The following is a 19,794-nucleotide window of genomic DNA, read 5'->3' as shown; positions in this document are numbered from 1 at the left end:
CCAGCAAATCCTTTCTTCGGAAGATCCAATGTTTTATTAATATAAAAGCAATTGCATTGCTGGCTTATCAGTCATGTGAATGGAACCTTTCTCTTTTTTTTTTTTTTTGTCTTTCTTGCAGTGCAGAGGGTCCTTCTTCTGAAATTATGCAGATTGATTTTGAAATTGAAGACCTAACTGACTTACCTGGGACCCAGCTCATCACATGGCAGGTAGAATATCCTGGAGAGACAACATCTGATCTAGGAATCTCCAAGATCTACGTAAACCAGAAGGACCTGGTAGGAGTTCTCCCTTTGGCTATGGTAAGAAAATGTCTGGCATTGTGCAAGTTTGTAATACTGTTTTACAACTCAAATGTCTGGCAGATGCAAATGATCTGCTGAAAGTGTGAGGGGAACAGAAAGTTTCAGCACCTTGAGAAGGAGATACTAACCTCTAAAGTTTGCTTCATTCAGTGGTGAAACCATGTGAGGGGAAACCATAGCTTCCCATGGAAGGCTCAGTCATGCTCTCTTTGAGCAATACGCTGATTTCTTGGAGGCAGGAGCTGCGTTCATGGCATTTCCAGTGTTCAGAACTCACTCTTGTTGCATGAAGTGGCATACTTGGATACTCAGTTCAATGTGGTGTATGTCTTACTTGAGTCACAAGTACTCTTACATTTGATGTAGTGTTTAAGAACTTATTGAATCACAGTTTTTTTTTGGTTTTTGAATTCTGACTCCATATTCATTTGAGAGTGAGAAGAGAAATAAAATTCATGGTGTGACTTCTGAGTAATTTTTAATTACCTGGAGAACACAAAATACAGTGCATAGTCAACAATTTTTTCTACATAAATGCATTCAAATGGGTTGCAAACTGTGCCTTGATCTTTCAAAAAAAACAACCCTGTCAGATACCCAAGTACAAATATAAATTTTGAGCATTTCCTCTTCATTCTTCTTCACATTTCTTCATCGTTAGGGATGAAGTACACTTGTCTAAGGTCTGACTGTGCCCTATTTTTGTTCTTAGACAATCTGTTGGAAAATATTGACACTCTTATTTAGCACTGGAAGAAAAACAAAAATCAATCTCAGAGCGTTTTGAAAAATTGGAACCTGGATGTTCACCTAGTGATAGCCAGTTAGTTATGCCATTATTGAAGGCTATAGGTGTTCTCTGCACTTCCAGACTCACAGAACTGATAATGGCTATTATTGTTATTTACCAACTTTAGAACTACTCAGATGTTGTGATTCTTTATTTCACCAAAAATATTTATTTTCTTTTGTAATGGCTTATGCTTTCATTACCAAGGTGTATATCACAGTTGAAACATCTCTCTTGATCTGATACCTCAGCCATCTAACAAATCAGAGTTGTATATCTAATCCCTTTGTTTTGCATGACTGTTTTCATGGACTAGTTCCTGCTATTAAACAGTGGGTGATCTCTGCTTGTTTGTTGATAAGAGAAAAGGCTCTCAAGTCTGCAGATGGGACCCTGATGTGTGGTCACACAAATTCTGGTGTATCAAGGGTTAAGGCGGTGGATGTGATCTGATTTACATGATCTGAGATGTGGGGGTTTTTTATTCTCTCCATCTCTTAAAGAAAAGATAAAAGATCTCTTTCCTAGTGGTTCCAATGGTTGCAGAAAACACTAAGTTCTTCTCATATATGCCCGTGATCCATGATTTCTTCAGGATCAAGTGATACAGTGACAAAGAAGAGTTCGCAAGAACAAAAATAGGTTCTCCTGGCAGTTGCTACAAATCAACTCTCTCTCTTCATTTCCATTAAAAGATTAAAAAAAAAAATGCTCGTTTTCCAGAAGCATAAAATTCTGCGCTCAAAGGTCACATGAAGTCTATAAAGTTGTCAGTAGGTGGCATTTTACAAGGCAACAGGTGTTGGGATAATGGGTGAGAGAAAGCAAAGATAGATTGTAGGGGTCCCCTAGTTACTGGCAGATTGGGAATAGTTTCAACATTCTTTGTGCTAGCTGGAGTGTCAGGGAAGAACTCTGGGGTCTCACAAATCTTTGTAGTACTTCACTTTGTGCTAAAGAAATGGTGATTCAGGTGCAGACCTTTCAAGATGCTTCAGATTTCCCTGTTATCTTAGCAAAGCCAGTTTGTAATTTACAAATTTAAAATAGAAAAATAAATAAACTCTACTTTTCCATTTAGGAAAAACAACAATGAAAACAAAGTGTAATATTATTTCTCTGTTTCTGGAGACTGGGGTTAATTTGGGTTAGTTTTGCTGGGCTTCTTAGCAGAACATATAACTTAATCTGTAGAAGCACCAAACAGAAATGCTCTTGAATATTTCAATTACAGGTTAATTTTTCAAAAGAACAATTTTACTGCTTTAAGATTAGGCAGTGCTTTGGTTTTTTAATAGACTAACGCATAACATCTCTACACCATCTTTGTTTTCTGTAATCTTTTCTGCTATGGATTTGTAAATAGCAAAGCAGAAGATTTCCCAATTTAGAACTGCCTGTTATCTTTTTTGACTTACAAAATGCTGTTATGAAAATACTTAAATGTATATATCAGCATCGGGATATATACACTGGACATACCTACATTCTGCTGAAGTTATTAAGACAGTTGCTGCACTCACCTTACCTTTCTCCAGTGTGTATTTTTTTGCTAAGGTGCATTAGCATTCCAGATTTTGAGACCCCTACAGGGCCCTACACCAATAATGGCAACACAAGTCACGGTGGAGCACACAAGGATATTGATGAGAAAAGCTGTAGGGTGTATTTTATGGATGTGTGGGTGCCATAAAGGCTGATATTTCTGAACACTTCAGTAACAACTTTTCTAATTTTAAAGTGTAACAGAACCTGTCTTGGTAAGCTGTGCATGGGACCTCAGCCAACCCTTGTTAGCAGAATGGGAATAGCATGGGAGAAAACATTTAATTTGAGAACACTGTAAGAACATATGAGCACCTGTTTGGATATTTGCAATGCGTGATCCTTTCCCTTAAGCCTGAAGAAATACAGGCAAAGATGTTTATCCAGGGTTATTAAAAACTATTGGCCTTTTACCATGATTGCTTTCCAGTGGCTCTTATAGCCATAGAGCAATGTCTTGCCTTGTTGACAGAAACTAAAACATCCACTAAACCCCGTGGAAGAGGCAGATATTTGTATGGTATCATGCTCTTTGCCAGCACAGTTTCCACTGTAATTTGTGCATTTCTTGCACAGGACTGTTCAAAACTCTCCCCGTTTCCCTGACAGTTTTATCGCTGCAAGTTCTGTGTCTCCATGTAGTGTGTGGCCAGGGAACTGTAGAAGAGGCCGTAAGAAGATGTGGATTGGTGCGGGAATTATAGAAACAAAGAGTGCTTTATTCCAGACGATTACTCTGTGGTAATTACTGAAAATTTGGCACTTTGGAAAAAAAAAAAATCACAAGAGTGAAGTAAGGAAAAACCTTCTATGTTGTTCTTTGTTGTCAACTAACATACATATTAATTCTCTTTAAATGTCATTGTCTTAACACTCACCTGCAATCGAGTATCCTTTGAGACAGAAACCCTAGCATTTCTTAAGATTTTTGAAATATGGCATTAAAAAGACATATGATCCATTTGTTCATTAACTGTCTTGAACATGCTAAATCGCTGAGGGTTTTTTGAGTTGAGGGCCCACAATGTACTGTGGCAGCCAGTGAAAATAATACACCTGAATCTTCTAGAATTTGACTTTTTTTTTTTTATTGGCATCCTAAAGAATCAGCTTCCAATTTCTATTTGACTTCTGGTGTTTCTTTCCTATTTCATTTCACTCTCATTTTGTTAGGTGATGAATGGCACAGGTTTAATCACTCAAATTGTACATTTGCTGCTATTGATTATTGTTGCTTTTAAAACATTCTGTCAACTCTTTCATAATTATGGTGTTCACCTTTTCTTGAACCTTAATGATTAGGTGAGGATGAGAGACAGACGAGCTCTGTAGCCATCTGTGTACATTCAAGATAATCCCTGCTGAGAGAAGCAGAGGGCAGATATGACATGCTGGTAAATGGATAAGTTGAAATCTGTTCTGTAAATAATAATAACAAAAATTTTGAATAATGAAGTACCTGGGCTGGTTCTTAACTGAACGAGCTCTGAATCTGTAAATCGCTTGTCTTACCTGTGTACATGCTCTAAACCTATTCTATCTGTGCCCTCATTTTATTTAATAATCTGATAAGGAATCAGGGCAAAACACCTGTTTGATAAATCTCACAGGGGGAGATGTTGGTTCCAGGGTTGATAAATCCCGTAATAGAGCAGTCCTTTGACTAGAAAATATATTGAGTTAACTTTACTGTCTCCTAGAATACAGAAGAAAAAAATATGCAGGATGTTCAATGTCCCTTCAAAACATTTTCATGTTGCAGGTTCCTGACCTTCAATTTCTGATAAATTGTTGTCCACATACATATTTTAAATTTATAAATCAGCAAGCCAATATTAGAGTCAGCCTGGCTCACACAAATGTAGTTGCCCTGATGCTGAAGGCATTGTTAAGTTTAAAGGTATGGATGTGAACCAGATCTTTCAGGTGGTGGTAGGACATCTGAAGCTGATGAAGAAGCCAGGTAGTTGGATGATGAGCACCCTTGTGTATAGAAAGTCTGTGAACCTGGATTGCTTTCTTGAGAGAGTCCCCAGCCTTTATAGATGAACTGATCTTAATGCCACCTGTAGTAGACAACCTTGTAATAAATTCAGCTTTGTTGCTGCCCAGACTGGAGCTCCATTATCTCTCTGGTTTTGGCCCATTATTTATTATCCTCAAGCAGTACAACATCGGCCTCCAAGACAGTCAAGTGAGGTGTGAGGCAGAGAGAGATTTAAATCAAATGTAGAAAAAAAATTCTGAGAGTGGAATCCTGATTTATGACAAGCTTAAACAGAGTTAGTGACCGAAGTCCTGCTCATTACTTTGCAACCAGCAGATTGTAGTGAAGGCAAAGAATTATTCCTACTCATCTGACCCTACCGAGGAGTCCAGTCCCACCTTGCTGAGCTGTCCCTGCTCTCAGAAACACACGCTCAGCTCTGTTCTTGCAGAGGAAAACTACTTTGGTGCAGATTGAACTGACCTATTTTTAAGCTGCAGATTAAGGTGGTTTAAACAAACTTGGGTGAGCTGTTAGGAAGAAAGATCACAGTATTCTTCATCTCAGGTGACTTATGAGGATAGTAACCTGCAGGAAAGGGTCACTGGTAGTGTTGGAGTAAAATCACCTTTTAAATCAGCGCAACCACTTTTGCAATGTTTGTGTCACCACAGCTGCTATTGTGTGAAACACAATATTTATTTATTTGTAACTAGAAATATTATATAACACACAGCAAGTAACAAACTTTGTATTTAAGATATTTTGTTAAAAGGTCTATTTTGATGCATCCTAGCGCAGTTATTAAAGCACCGTTGACTGTAAACCCATTCTCCCGTTGCAGATGAAGGTGCTGCTGTCCTCAGACCCATTAGAGCCATTTTGGCTTGTGAGAAGTTACATTTATGACAGTCATATTAAATAAATTGTATCCAAAACCTGAACACCAATTTGACATTATACCTTTTAGATAATTCATTGTTTCAACTTGCTCCTGATGTTCTTTATAAAAATTTAACCAAAATGTCAACAGGAAATAAACTGTTCTACATGCCATCAGAGTAAGAAGCTGGATAAATAGATCAAATAAATAAATGAAATCAATTACTGCAGCAAAGAGGCTATCTATTATATAGGAATTGCTTCCATATTAAAATAGTTTCTAATAATTACAGGAATCAGCTGTCGTGGCAGTGCCAGTCACTACTGGATTTTAAAAATGTTTAGGCATTAATGCCCTTATAAATATATGTATCTGAAATATTTAATATTTAGCTAGTGCTGTTTGTGTTCCGGTAGAGCCTGGATATGTAGATCAGACTTAGCTACCAGTGTGCTCAGTGCTGCAGAAATACATATTTAATTATAGCTTCACTCTGAAGAACTCAGAAGCCAAATAGAGGAGATCAACGATAAAAACATAGAGGAAATATTGGTCTCTTCCGATGAAGAGGGATGGGGACAGGCAGTACACTGATGTTCCCATTGAACTCAACCACAACATCAAAGTTTCAGTTTGGCGCTTCTTCCCCATGACAGAAGATGTGATGGGTGGATCATGGTCCCTGGAGCACAAACCTGGTTGTGTAAGTGCCATCGTTGTTGGAGCTTATTGTCCACATGTAGCTCTAAAGATGACGTGGCTGTGCCTGCCTCTTCCTTAGGCCCCCTTTTCTACTCCGGTGCTTTGTCACTTCTCAGGTTGGCTGAGTGCTGCTGTTTTCTATTGAGAGCTGCTCAGGTAGGGTAGTGGAATAGGATATTGGAGGCCGCTACAGCCTTCTCTCTGCTATCTACTGTCTTAAGCCGATGATCAGGGTGCTTTGGGATGAAACGAATGCTTTTCTGTGGGAGAGCTGAAATGTGAATTTCCACCCATGTGTATGTTGCAGACAATCAAATCGATTACAGGGAGGATCTGCTTTTGGCTGTGACTGGCCTGGGTTCTGCCTGGCAGCTGAGAAGTGCAGGATCGTATCAGCCAGAATCATTTACCCTAATCAACTTTAAGAACAAATGTTTCTAAATACTTCCGCTGACAGTCATCTTTAAGAAAAAGAAAAGGATGTCTAGATACTAGTTAAAAGCTTTTACCTCCCTAATTCATAGCTTTTAAATTGCAATTACAATATTCGACAAGTTTTCAAATATTTAATTAAAGTGTTAATCATTTCTGAAGAGAGACCTTTTAAATAAAAATAATTACTGCATCACAGATTAAATCTACTCATGGGAAATGGAGATACCTTTGGATCATTGTGATATTGCAAGCAACAATTTTATTTTCAGAAGTATATCCTGTTGCTTCCTAAAATTGGGTAGGTCAAGGTCTTGCAAATTCATCTCATAAAATAGACTTTCCACTCTCCCAGTAAAATCTCTTGACACCTACCAGTTCTGATTCTAATTTATCTTTCTTGAAAATAAATATCAAAGATGACTACCGCAGGTAATGTCCCTTGCCATTGCTGTCTAAGTTTTTATCCTCTGGAAATGTTTTTTGTTTCCATCTCAGATGATACATGCATGATTTTGGTTTTGATTGTTCGGGTTTTTTGTTTGTTTGTCTTTTGTTTTGTACGATGGCGTACATTTGTCCTGTGGCTGAATATTATCTCCAGATCTTTCTTTTGCTCTGTTGTTTCAGGTTGAAGGCCTCTTACCTGATGGCTAAAATTCTTCCTCTCAGTCTCCATGATTAAACTTTGCACTGTGTGTTACAGCATTTCATTACATTTCTTTTTCCCGAATCCTTGCTTTTATCTGGTGCTTTTTATTTAGTAGTTGGAACTTCTATATTGACAATGCCTCTCAAACTGATACCATTAGCAAATTTTGCTAGTAGTTTTTTTCACCTTGTTGCAGGGTCATTATTGACAACAATTTAAAAAATTCTGTAGCTAGGCTAATTCTGAAAATATTGTTGTATCAGTCTAATCCTGAAACATTGCTGTATCAGTTCAGAGGAACAGGTTGTCTTACTATCAGTCTCACAGCTCTGCCTGGATCCAAATGCCTGCTCACTGGATTGATTCTCTGTGGTTCAGGCAACTTCAACCGGAAGGACTTTGTATTAAAAAACTCATTAATCAGTCTTTACACAATGCATGAATCAGATTAAATTCCGTTTCCCATTTTAATAACTGTAACGAGCCTGTATAGCTAATAGAATAAAATGTTTCATCCAGTAAACACATAATAATCTGTTATGCTTCAGAAACTAATTGAATCACAGATACCTGAATCTACAAGACATTTTTTTGCATAAGTAGATATCAATTATTTATGCTTTTTCAGAGTATGAGATACTGGCACCTCTCTGTGCTCAAACGATGGACCAGGCAACTGAGTAGTTCAGTCAGATGCGACAGTTTTGATGTTCCTACGTGACTGTGTTCAAGAAGTGAATATACTCAATTGCTAATGTACAGGGTTCATTTTCCAGTTAGATTTGCCCGTTAAAAATGACTTGATTTGATCTTCAGCTTACCATTATTATTATTACTGGTGTGCTAAATAATTGCCTTGCTCTGGCAGGCTTCTGTTGTCTAACCACCAAAAAACTGACAGATGTGTGAGTCACTGGCACGTAGCATTTTGTTTTGTATACAGAGAATGAAATGAGAAAATAATAAAACGCTTGGCTTATCCTTATCTCTGTAATCCAACAAATGCCATATTCTTTGGGTTTTTCCTTCCGGAATGAAAGACAACCCTGGGGTTCTTAGCATTTGAAATATCAAGCGATAGCTCTTTCCCTTTACGATTTAGACATTTCGTTGACCTGTCGAGCATGCAGTGAAACACTAACTGTGTTCATTGCAACATCAATACAGGTGTTCTGCTACTTAAATTCCCAAGCAGTGAAAACCATCAAGTAGGTCTTCCAGTTTAATCCAATTCATTTTCTATCAAAGGTTACTACAGGCTCATGGAAAAACATCTTGATGTTGTTGTTGTTTAAGACAAGAGATTAGAAATCTTGGGTTTGTATCCAGAGCTGCAGTTGCCAGCTGACTAATACTGTAATCACCTGTAATAATAGAAAGCAACAGTCGCTCGGTTTTTCTCTGAGTGGGGGAATGAGTAATGAGAGCTTGGACTGGCTGCTGGCAAAGCTGCTGACAGCCACACAGTTTGATGTGGAACATTGAAAATTGGGTTCCCTAGGGAAACAGAAACAAACACAAAGATATATTTCTTAAGAATTAAAGCCTAAGAAAAATGACTTTGCATAACAGCTGCTATTCTTTCTTAAGTGCAAGTTACATATGTTTTTCTTTATTAGACACATGTGGTTGAATTGGGTTGAAACAAGCCCAGTTCTTCAGCCCTGACAGTCTTCCTGTGTTGCTCTGAAGCTGCATGATGCTGTGAGATGTAGAAGGACCAGGAAAACATTGCAGATTTGAACTTAAAGCAAGTTTCACCCTGCTGCAATGGACACAAAATTTAGAAGTCCTGGCCCGTTTTCACACTGCTATAAAGCCATTAGTATTAAAAATGTTATGAGTTTAAAACAAAAATAATTTGGTAGTGAATCAAGTTTTCGGAGTGAAAGTGTTGTAAATTTTTGATAATTTTTGAGTCGCCCAGTTTCAGCTGGCTGAAATGGACCTCGTTTGCAGTAGGTACATGCTTTGAATGATTTTATGTCTCACACTTTGTGCTCAGAATCACCAGTAGTCACTTAAAATATTGCACCAATTAATATGGATTATTTTTCCACTAGTTTTATATTTTTATACTAATCAGACTCAATTAGTATTAAAGAAATTTCATAAGTTTTTTTGTTTAAAAAAAACCAAGGATGGCATTTTCTTACTTTTATTGAAATACAGTCAGATTGGGTTTATAGAAAACAGTTTACTGCCTTCTGTTCATCTTTTATTTCATGTCAAGTTTCACTCACAGGATTTTGTAATGCAACACTGCCATACAGCACAGTAGTAAATATTGCAAAACAATCTTTGATTCTGACTGCCAAATTGTTTTTACTGAAATACAAAAGATCATAGAAGGTTTTCTTCTGTGCTAAAATTTGTCAAACCTGCTCACATCAGGATCCAGAGTTAACACTGATTTAAGAACCTTCCTTCAAATACATATTCATTGAAGTGTCGTGTGTGCGTCCTCTCTTTTTAATCAGAGAATCTTTCTAAAGAGAAGTTAGAATAACAGAATAGCTGAAGTTGAAGAGATCTCCAGACGGTAGCTAGTTCAGTGCCTTGCTCGGAGAGAGGGTTGCTCTGGGCTGTGTCCACTTGAGTATTGAAAGGTGAAGATCCTACGCCCTATCTGGGGTAACTCTTTCAGTATTTGACCACTCTCATGGTAATTTGTTTTTCCATGTATCTAAATGGAATTCCCCATGTTCTAACTTGAGTCTGGTGTGTCTCATCCTATTGCCACAGAAGCTGGAGAACAGTTTGGCTTCATCTTCTCTGTATCCTCTGCCTGGGTAGCTGTAGAAAGCAGCAAGGTGTCCCATTTCCCTTCTCAAGGCTGAACAGGCCCAGCTCTCTCTACCTCTCCGTTTATGTCATGTGCTCCAACCCTCGACCAGCTAGTTGGCCCTGCACTGGCCTCGCTCCAGTGCACCAATATCCTTGGCTTGAGCTACAGCCTCTGCTGGTTTCCCACCTCTTAATTGATGTGGTTATGAAAAGATTTTTCCCTTTTGGCATAAGGAAAAGCATACTGCCTTAATTGGTTCCCTTCAAATCAGTGATTTGAATAAAACATAGCTGAAAAAGAAGCAGCCATTTCTCCCTACTGAAATAGATCCATCACCACTGTAGTGCTGCTTGAGCAAAGCAGGCAGGTATCACTCTTTTCAGCTTCTTGACATTACTTTTAGATATATTTTGTGATTTTGAAGTACCATTTTGGGGTTAAAGGCTTCCCCTTTTTCTCTTTTTCTTTTGAGGATTAAAGCTTTTGAAATTATTTATTTACAAGCCATGAAAATCTCCCGAAAATGGATTTTAACAAGTGTGTAATTGGATAATTTGACAACTGGTAAGCAGAAGCCCCAGAGATCAGGAATTACACTTCACTACAGAATAGTCATCCTTCATGTAGAATTAATTAGATTTCTTCTAGATTACAAGTAGTAAGAAGAGTAGTCAATTAAGAGAATTATCCTGTGACTTTTCCATTTTTCTTTTAATTGCTAGCCAGTGGTATTAAGAACTAACTCCTTTTTATATGTGAGAAGTCCTCAGAGGCAGGTTGCCAGAAAGAGGATGAGGGACAATGGATGAAACACTGGGCCAGGATTCAGAAGATATTACAACCAGCTTTGTGCGCAACTTTGACTCACCTTCTGAGGGACTGATCATCCACTGGGCCTGAAAGCTGCTGGGTTCACAGGAAGCAAATAACAAAATGAGGACAGGTTCCTGATCAGTTGAGGGTAATGTTTTTCAGCAACTTTGCTGAATCAAGCAACACTTACTCTTCTCCCCAACTCCACTCTCAAGTGGGTTAGTACAAATGCCTATGTAGCTGCTAAGGAGCTGAGCTAGGCTAAAAACAACCATTCTTTTTTGTCCTTGGATCATTCTGAACCCAGCTTGGTTTGCTTCATCACCTGCCCATACAAAAGCAGGAGTGGCACAATCAAAGGAGTGTTTAAAAATGTGGAGGCAGAAACCACTTCAGGCAGTATGGCTCCTGAAACGATGGCTGGAGGAAAAATAATTGGCAACAGTCGAAAGGATCTGGAGGGAAGCTTAAACCTTTGTCATGTGTGGACGTGGACAGGACATGGAGAGCTGAACAGGGTGGAAAAGCACTCTGCTCCGGCCAGCCTTCTCCAAGAGCAGGTACCGGGGCACACAGCAATGGATGTGTCGCCCTTGTGGTGATTTTGTTAATTTTGTTTTGCTTTGCTTTAGGGCTGTGCAAAATGAATTCGGCAAACTGGATTTATGTGCAGGATGTTTCTGAACCTGAAAGCACATGCACAAGGACATCTTTGGTCTTGTACCTTCTTTTTTCCTTTATTTCACACTGGCTGGTTGAAGTGGTTTTCTGTGTGGGATAGCAAACAGCGAAGGAGAGGCTCGGAGGGGGAAATAATTTTGTTTAGACAGGAAGGGATAAAGCAGAGCAGACCATGATTCAGATGGATGTCTGAGTCATACATCGTACCTCCTGAGGCTCTTTCTGATATAAGGCACCTTACACTGTGTCTAGGGAGAAATTTAGTCTGTGGACTGTGCAGAGGGATATTTTCAGGTGCTACTAAGTGTTGTCAGGAGACGCCATGTGAAAACACGGCCCCCAGAAGAGTGGTCCTCTTCACCTTGGAAGGACAGTAGACTTGCCTAAAGGTAGATGGCATGGACCCAAATCACCCAGAATTAAGGTCTCGGAATTTAATGTTTACTGAATGAAGAGAAAATAAATTTGTAAGGGGATGATTGCTTCATTTTTATCGTGACCTTCAAAGAAGGGAAAATAGAAAATCTGTAAAGCTGAGATTTTAGAGTATGTAACACTGTTTTATAATCACTGATGTAATTTCTAATTGTGGGGAGAATACAAAAAACCAACAACACTGAAATGTGAAAAGTGTTCGTTTAAAAAATCTTGACATTTGAAGAGACTAAATTGTAGGCATATAAGAAATGTAAATGTGAAATATAAAAAAAAATCAAGTTCTTTTTCATACCACTTACTAGTAGGTATATCATAAAATAACAGAATCGCTACCCTGGAGTGGGATTCTGCAAAATTACTACCCTGGAGATACAGTAGTTACAGTTCAAAGTGACTTTTTTCTGCAGCGCTAAACTTCTATTTCCTAAACCCGTCAGCTCCAAACAGTGTGAAAGTGAGTATTTAAACCACTCTGTACCTTGCATGAAAATCAGTCCTGACAATTTGAAAACAGATCGCAGGACTTTTAAGCGTTCAAGCCAATGGTAAAGAACAATAATTGTTAAAATATATAGAAAAGTAGTGCAGTTTCATAAAGAACAGCTATACACTATACTGGTAAGTCTTTTCATTGTCATTTATACTAAAAATCCCAAATTCTGCTTGTAATATTTGTGAGGCAAATTACCTTTGAATTTAAAAATTCTCTCTATTTCAGTGGAATAAAGGGGTGTTGTTTTCGTGTATGTATTTTCTCTTTGATCTTAAAAAGATGTCAGAAAGTGGAGTTAAGTTTCCTTGTCATAACTGGGTACAATCTAATATATGTATATAGCGCTTTGCTGATTTGGTGATAACAGGAACCACTAAAAAAAGTAAAAAGCATAGACATGAGGGGAAAAACAAAGCACTTCAACATTTAAAACAGAGAGGAAAAAAATGGAACATATGTAAAAATATGTAAAAGTATACATCTAATTTTGTCATAAACAAATTCAGAAAAGAATAGATCTGTATTGGCTGGCATCCAAGAAAACCAAAGCCCTCCTACTTCGGGGACTTAGTTGAGCAAATGCAATAAAAGCGCGTGTCAAATTTTGTATTTTAGGGACATATTTTGTTCTGTGGTTTGTTAAATGATTTGTTAATTTCTTGTTGTAAAAAACTTAATTTTTTTAAACTCGCCTTTCTGAAGCGATTCTCAGCTTTCTCTCTGTACCAGGCTGTTTATGTTCCCCTGGCTTCTCTAGAATGAATGGAAGGTCTTCAGGAGAAAGAAAAAGTACAGTTCCAGTTATCTTTGTTTCTAATGTACCTTTTCCATACTAAACTGGAAAGATGTACATAAAGAATAAGAAAGTGTATTGTTGGTATTTAGCCAGAATATAGATGGATTATTCTGGGAGTTTGAAGATGTTTCCTTTCCTTCCTCCTTGAAGACATTTTTCTGTGTGTCTCCACAGCCTTATTAAACAGCACACTTTCTTGGGCAGAGACTGCTTTAAATATATTATTTATGTATAGTGTCCATAACAGCATGGCTCTGATTTCAGTTGGATATGTCGGGTGACAATATAATGCTGAGAATAATATATGAGCAAGCTCAAGTAATGGAGACTGCCTGCCTGCTCAGTTTTTGCAAGGGGGCTTGAAGAAGTAATTTAGGACACTGTAATTATGAGACTCAGTGAACAGAATTTGTTGCTAGGATTCTGAGCAATGAACTTGGGGTGGTGACAGGGATGCCAAAACCTTCAATCCTTCAAAATAGCTTCAACTTTTTCTCATTATCTGACATGGAAATGTGAAAATTCCAGTCTGACAATTTTTTTTTGTTTTGCTTTTGAAAAATCCGTGTGCTCAGATCAGTCTGGTTGCCCTTATCCTGATCCCACACAAGGCTGTTCCGTATTGTCTGCTAGTCTCTGCACTGTGAAAGAACACAACATGATTAGTTGTCAGGCAGGAATTTTACCTTTTTCATTTTAGGAGGAAGATCTGCCAAGTTAGTCTGGTTTTGTGACGTTTCTATTTAAAAGTGTGCAGTAAGATACAAAAGGAGAAAGGGTTTCCTACTGGAAGAAGTTATTTATCTTCCAAGATGAACTCAGCCAAATTACCAGAGGCAGAGGAAAGCAGTGGTTCTGCGGTGCAGGCTGAGATGCCAATTTCTGGCATGCTAGGAGCAGAGAATGAGGTTGAGCCTCATAGAAACTGAGATTTTGTTAATGTTTGGGACTGTAAGTCATAAAGAACTGGGCTAATAACTGGAAAAGATTTGTAACCCCTGCACAAAATCTTTTACTTTGACTTCTGTACATCCCTATAATCCAGATTAACAAAATAGGAAGAAGCATCATCAAAGATCTCTTAGGAGATTGAGAAGGCAGATTTTACTGCCTTGTACACATCTCTAATGGATCTCATAGTCCAGAAGACTTCAAAGATTAAAGTTAAAGGATACGCTTTTCTGTTTCTCTTGATAAAATTGCACAGGAAAATCAATTAAGAATGTGGTCTGCTGTGAAACTCAGAAAATTCTAGAGTAAGGGAAGAACTGAAATTGTTTTTCTTGCATTTGCCATTTTTCAAGGGCACTGAGGTTTCTATCTGGAGTTCTGTCACCTTTCCTTGTCCTGTTACAAGCGGAGTCTGAATAAAACAGAAGCCAGCGCTCTTCCAGAGACCTTGAGAGCTGACCTGATTTCATCATGGTAGTAAATTCCCTCTGGGCACTGTGCAACCTGGTAGCCAGGTTTTTTTTTCTGCTTTTGTATTGCCAGCAAACCACCTCTTCATACGATTGATACACCGAATGGTCCTGCATGCCCAGGTAGACAGCTGGGCAGGTTAGTTGTCACCTCTGCAACATCGGGCCGGCCAAGAAGCGCCCTTGCTGCTTTGTGAGCTAGGTTTGATACAGTACTGTCAAGAATAAGGTCGCCCACCTTGCTGTCTCTGGAGTACAGGTGGTGCTCTGATGGCATGTTTGTTTTCTATTTATGTCCTTTTTGGATTTATAGAATTTCTTGTTACTTTCTAGAGTGTCCAGTGCGGAGGCACTTTAAACTTCAATGAGTTTATAATAGTGTTTTGGTTCTCTTTCCAAAGACAACTTTGTTGAGCAGATCTTAATTGTAAGAATTCTTGCTGATGATGTCTGCCAGCAGTCAGTAAACGTGAATCTTCTAAAAAAAAGACTTAACAGCCAGACAAACTGTTAGTAGTATGTTGTGGTAAGATGTCTGTAGGTACATGGGCTATTTGTTTGTGCCTGTAGTTGCTTGTAAATTAGCAAAGTAAAGGCTACATTTTCTATTCCTCCAGGAGAGAAGGCAGCTATGTCGTTAAAAAGCAGTTTGGCTGTACAAACACAGTGGTGGTTTTTGCCGGTAGAGCTGTGTTAGGATCTTGCTACTTTTCATGCTGTTGAGCAGCACGTCTGACAGAAGGGTGTTGTGCAGGTCTCTACTTGCTAATCTTAATGTTGGGTAGTCTTAAAGAAAGTAACAAATTTATCCTTAAAATAACCAGAGGAACATTTATTTATATGCAGTCACAACAATACTCAAGCCTATAAAATCTGAATTACAAGCAACATGGATTTAATAGTGTAAAAAAAGCAGCGTGCCATCTCTCAGAAACTACCTGAAACTTTTGATTGTCACAGATTTTAGACAAGACCAATTAGATTATTTAAAAATCAGAAGGGAAAAGCACAGATACGGAAGCACATCTTGATAACATTAGGGACAGAGTCAGAAGAAGGTAGTTTTAATTCTCCCTCTGGCACTGGTTTTCTAAGTGCATGTAAGTAATTGTATCAAAATGCAGTAATTTCTAAACCCAGCTGACCCTCTGTGCATCCATTGCCTCACCTGTGTAACATGTATACCATGGGGATTTTGCTCCTCTCTTCTGGAGCAGTACGAGTTTTAGTCAAACAACATTTGTCACACAGTTTGAATTCCTCCAGAAGAATTTTTGCAAATGCTGAAAACAGGCAAGAGGAATTTGGATGCTCTGAGAAACTGAATATACCTGTTTTTGTTGTAACTTCATACCTGTCTTCCCACTGGCCTCTCCTGGGTGGTTTCCAACCTGCCTGTGGATAGAATCTCATCACACTTCAGTGTTTGCAGCACACCTGTGAATAATTTCTTGGCTGCTTTCTCTTAGTTATCTGTTTTGCAGTATTCCTGATAGAGGAAAGGATGCCCAGTCATGCCCTTTAAAAATTCTCTACATGCACTAGAGAATGTATATTTGCATAATTCCTTTAGTAATGGTAATTAATGCACAGAAAGGACTTAGGGTGGGAACAAGGAAAAGGAAAAGTGGGAATGCCGCATTAGCTGAAGTACGCCTTGTTAACAAACAGACATTTAGAAATATCTGCCACTGGGCTCTTATCGCCTCTCTTTTTTTTTTTTTTTCTTTTTTTCCTTAATCAAGAGTTCCTTCATGGATAAAAAGCTCAAAGAAAGCTTTTTTTTATTTCAATGTTTTTAAAAAAAATCTTAGGAAACATTGAAGAAAGTGTGCACTAAGTGCTTAAAGGACCCTAACAGAACCTAATGTTACATTTACTTAATAACTATACAGCAGACAGCACTTCTGTAACCTTTGATATATCTTACTAATTTTAATGATGATTACACTAGCAGTATTTTAATTGTATCACAGAGTGGAATTCTTAGTATGAAGGACTCTCTCTAATGCCATGTACACAGCTCCCCTACATGGTTAATACTTTCCAACTCTTTCCTTTCTTTCCACTTGGGTTTTGACAGAGCTCTGTAAAACGTGGCTACGGAGAAGTGAGCAGCCAGGGGAACACCAGCCCGTTTGGGAGATGGGATGAGAGAGCACCAGCCTGGCACCTTGGGAAGCAGCTGGTAGCACTGATCATCCCCTCCAAAACCCCACCAAGGGTAGGGGGTTCTCAAAAGAATTTCATCTTCCTCTTTCTTATTTAAGACCAAAAAGCACTTGAGAAATCTGTCCCAGTTTTGCTGAATGTAGGTAGAAAAAGCTTCTTGTGATTTTGGGGTGCATCTGGACAGTGGCTAAGTATAGGCTGATGCTGCCAAAAACCACGGAAGATTTTGGATCAGTAGTTTTGGTTTGGACTGTAGTTTCATGTTTTACTTCAGGCATTTGACAAATAACTTCAAATGTCAACCTACGAAAAACTGCTGTAGAAAACGAGCATTAGTCCAGTTGCCTCTAATGCACACACGTTACCTTGTCACTGTATCTTAGAGGTCTGTGAAAGAAGAAAACTGTTAATGGGCTCCAGTTGCTTTTATTTACAGGAAGATAGAGATTTGTGGACAAATAGAAGCTTTTGTTTTGTTGCTTCTCTTTATGTCTGTCTGATTCTCTTTCCACATACACTCTCTGCCTTTTAGTTGACACTCAGAAGAGAAAGTGGAAGTGAACATTTCACACCCTGCTTGCATAAACGGTTCATATTGTTGGGAAAGTTCCCACCATTGAGCAAATGTAATTACGTATGTAAGAAGAGATTTACAGGAGTTGTACTACTATGTGGCTACAATTCTTTATGGCTGCACAGATTACTTGCAGCTATACTTCTCTAAGTTGTTCACGAGGCATTAGAGGAAAGGATTGCTTTCCGAACTCACTGGGAAGAAATGAAAATGAGTTTATTAAGAAGGTATCGGTATAAGAGCTGTGAACCACAGGGCTGTTGACTTGTTCTCCCACCTGAACATATCTATAGGCAAACTATCAACTTGGGTTTTGTCTTGCTTATACTTGAGTCATTTAATGAGTGTTTTTGTGAAGAAAATTATACTCTACTTCTGTCCTGGATATCGGTGTAGAAAGGTATGAAAATATCATCAGGTGATCTTCAAAATATATTAAAAATAATTTTATGTTTGTAAATTGTCTACACGGAAGAAATAAATCGGAACAGACAGACAGTGTTTAGCACTTACCTGAACTCCCTCCGGCACCTCGCAGAGTTGTGAGTGATTTGTTGCCTTTCTGCGCCAGCCAGACACAGAAAGGATGTGCCTGTCCACTTGTGCCGCTACAGGCGTTTAATAAACTGTCTCCAAGGAACTTATCTAACCCGGGAGAGAGGGCTCACCTTATTTTTTGATGCTTTATTTTCTTAATTTCTTGGTGCTCTTGACTCTGTGGAAAACCTGAATGGGACTGTCTGTTAGGGTCCTGGGGGTAGTAATAAGACTTAATGGTCCTGACTGGTGTTAACTGAGGACTCTCCCCACACCCATGGGCCCAGGAGACCCATTTCAGCTCAGCCTGGATCAGTCAGTCCTCCTTCACAATCACAAAACCCTCACCATGCGAAAGTTACTTGGCTTGCTCACAACTGCAGTATGAAGCCACATTAAATATTTTGCAGAGCTTCTTCAAAGCTCTTGACAAGGAATGCTTCATTTAAGAGGTACACATTTGTCCAGTTGTATATTGCAAGATTCGAATTTTCAAGGTAAGAAGTAGGACCAGAAAGAGCACTTAAGAATCATGGCATTTAGCATGGAACATGGGCATTATAAATGTATTTGTCTTTTTTTCCCCCTATCTGTAAGTGCTCTTTTCTTTAGCACTTTAAGAGGATTGTGTAGCTTGATTTTTATAACTATGGCTAACTTATCTGCAGTGACCGTCACTGAATCTGATGAAAACTGCTGTTAAAGACACCTGAATGAGACGTAATGACCACAGCTTTTCGATTGCATTTATCTGTAAAACTTAGTAAACGGATAAAAATGTGGTTTCTAGTGTGCAAGAAAATTGTAGCTATGTAATTAGTAGAGGCTGTGTTAGATGGAAAAAGAAAATTATTTTAAAAGATTGAAGTTGGTTATTTTTCTTCTCCTGGAAGTGGCATTTATATTGTTTCTTGTCAGTGGCATTGCATATGAAAATATGAATTGAGGTTCAAAAGTGTCTGTATATTTGTTGCATTTTTATTACTGTTTCTAAGACAAAACCAGGAGAACCAGTAGCACTTTATGTTTCTATCAATATGTCTGCAAAGCACAGAAACTGTAATCCAGCCTTGGCTTGAGAAAGGTTTGCTGCTGAGGGATGGTACAGCAAAAGGAGGATGCATTCAGTCACCTCTTAGTTTCATCCAGGCTTATCCAGAGAGTGCTAGAGAGTAGAAAAGGAAATAAAAAGAGTATATATGAGTTATATCTTGGTAGCTCTGGCTGTAATTGCTCACCAGAGGCAAAACTGTTGCTGGTGCCTTGTCCGTTAAAATGCATATACACGATTGACGCGCTAGTGAGGTATTTAATACAGTCTTCCTCTCATACGAGTTTGAGTTTTACTGCTCCTGTTCTTGCTTGCTGAATATCTCAACTTACAGATATTGTTATTGATTTGTAGAGTATTTCTTCTCATTTCTTTAAAAATTTAAATTGTTTTATTTTTTTTTTTCAGTTTTAAAACAAATCCTACTGCATGCATCATTTTTATAATCAGCTTTAGTTATGTTTTCAGGTATTTGTAGTCAGCACTGGCAACGGATCTGGGATCGGCATTTTGTAGATGAGGTTTCTATAACGATACTTGTGGGATGTCATTAAAGGGTTACAAATATGGTCTGGCTGCAGAGAATTTGATTAGTGAAACAATGCAGAGTTAGGTACAGCCAGTCAGTGCTGTTTGGCGTATACAAAAGTGAATGCACGTATTGCAGACTCTCGGAGGGCATGAACTGTGACCTGAAAACATCCATGTTGTTTAAATATACCTGTTTGCAT

General features: G+C 38.4%; 1 protein-coding gene across 1 annotated transcript in view; it reads left to right on the top strand.

Annotated features, from left to right (window-relative positions):
- Positions 1–19,794, top strand: part of TMEM132D (transmembrane protein 132D) — a 257,878-nt gene that overhangs the window by 161,782 nt on the left and 76,302 nt on the right. The window contains exon 4 of the mRNA XM_086761324.1: positions 122–305. Within this exon, the coding sequence (XP_086617450.1) occupies positions 122–305 (184 nt within the window). The remainder of the gene's footprint in view (positions 1–121; positions 306–19,794) is intronic.

The sequence above is a fragment of the Chlamydotis macqueenii genome, chromosome 17 (assembly GCF_036417535.1).
Source record: "Chlamydotis macqueenii isolate bChlMac1 chromosome 17, bChlMac1.mat, whole genome shotgun sequence".
Classification (NCBI taxonomy): domain Eukaryota; kingdom Metazoa; phylum Chordata; class Aves; order Otidiformes; family Otididae; genus Chlamydotis; species Chlamydotis macqueenii.
The sequence above is the reverse complement of the archived record's forward strand: the minus strand, read 5'-3'. Positions and strand labels throughout refer to the sequence as shown.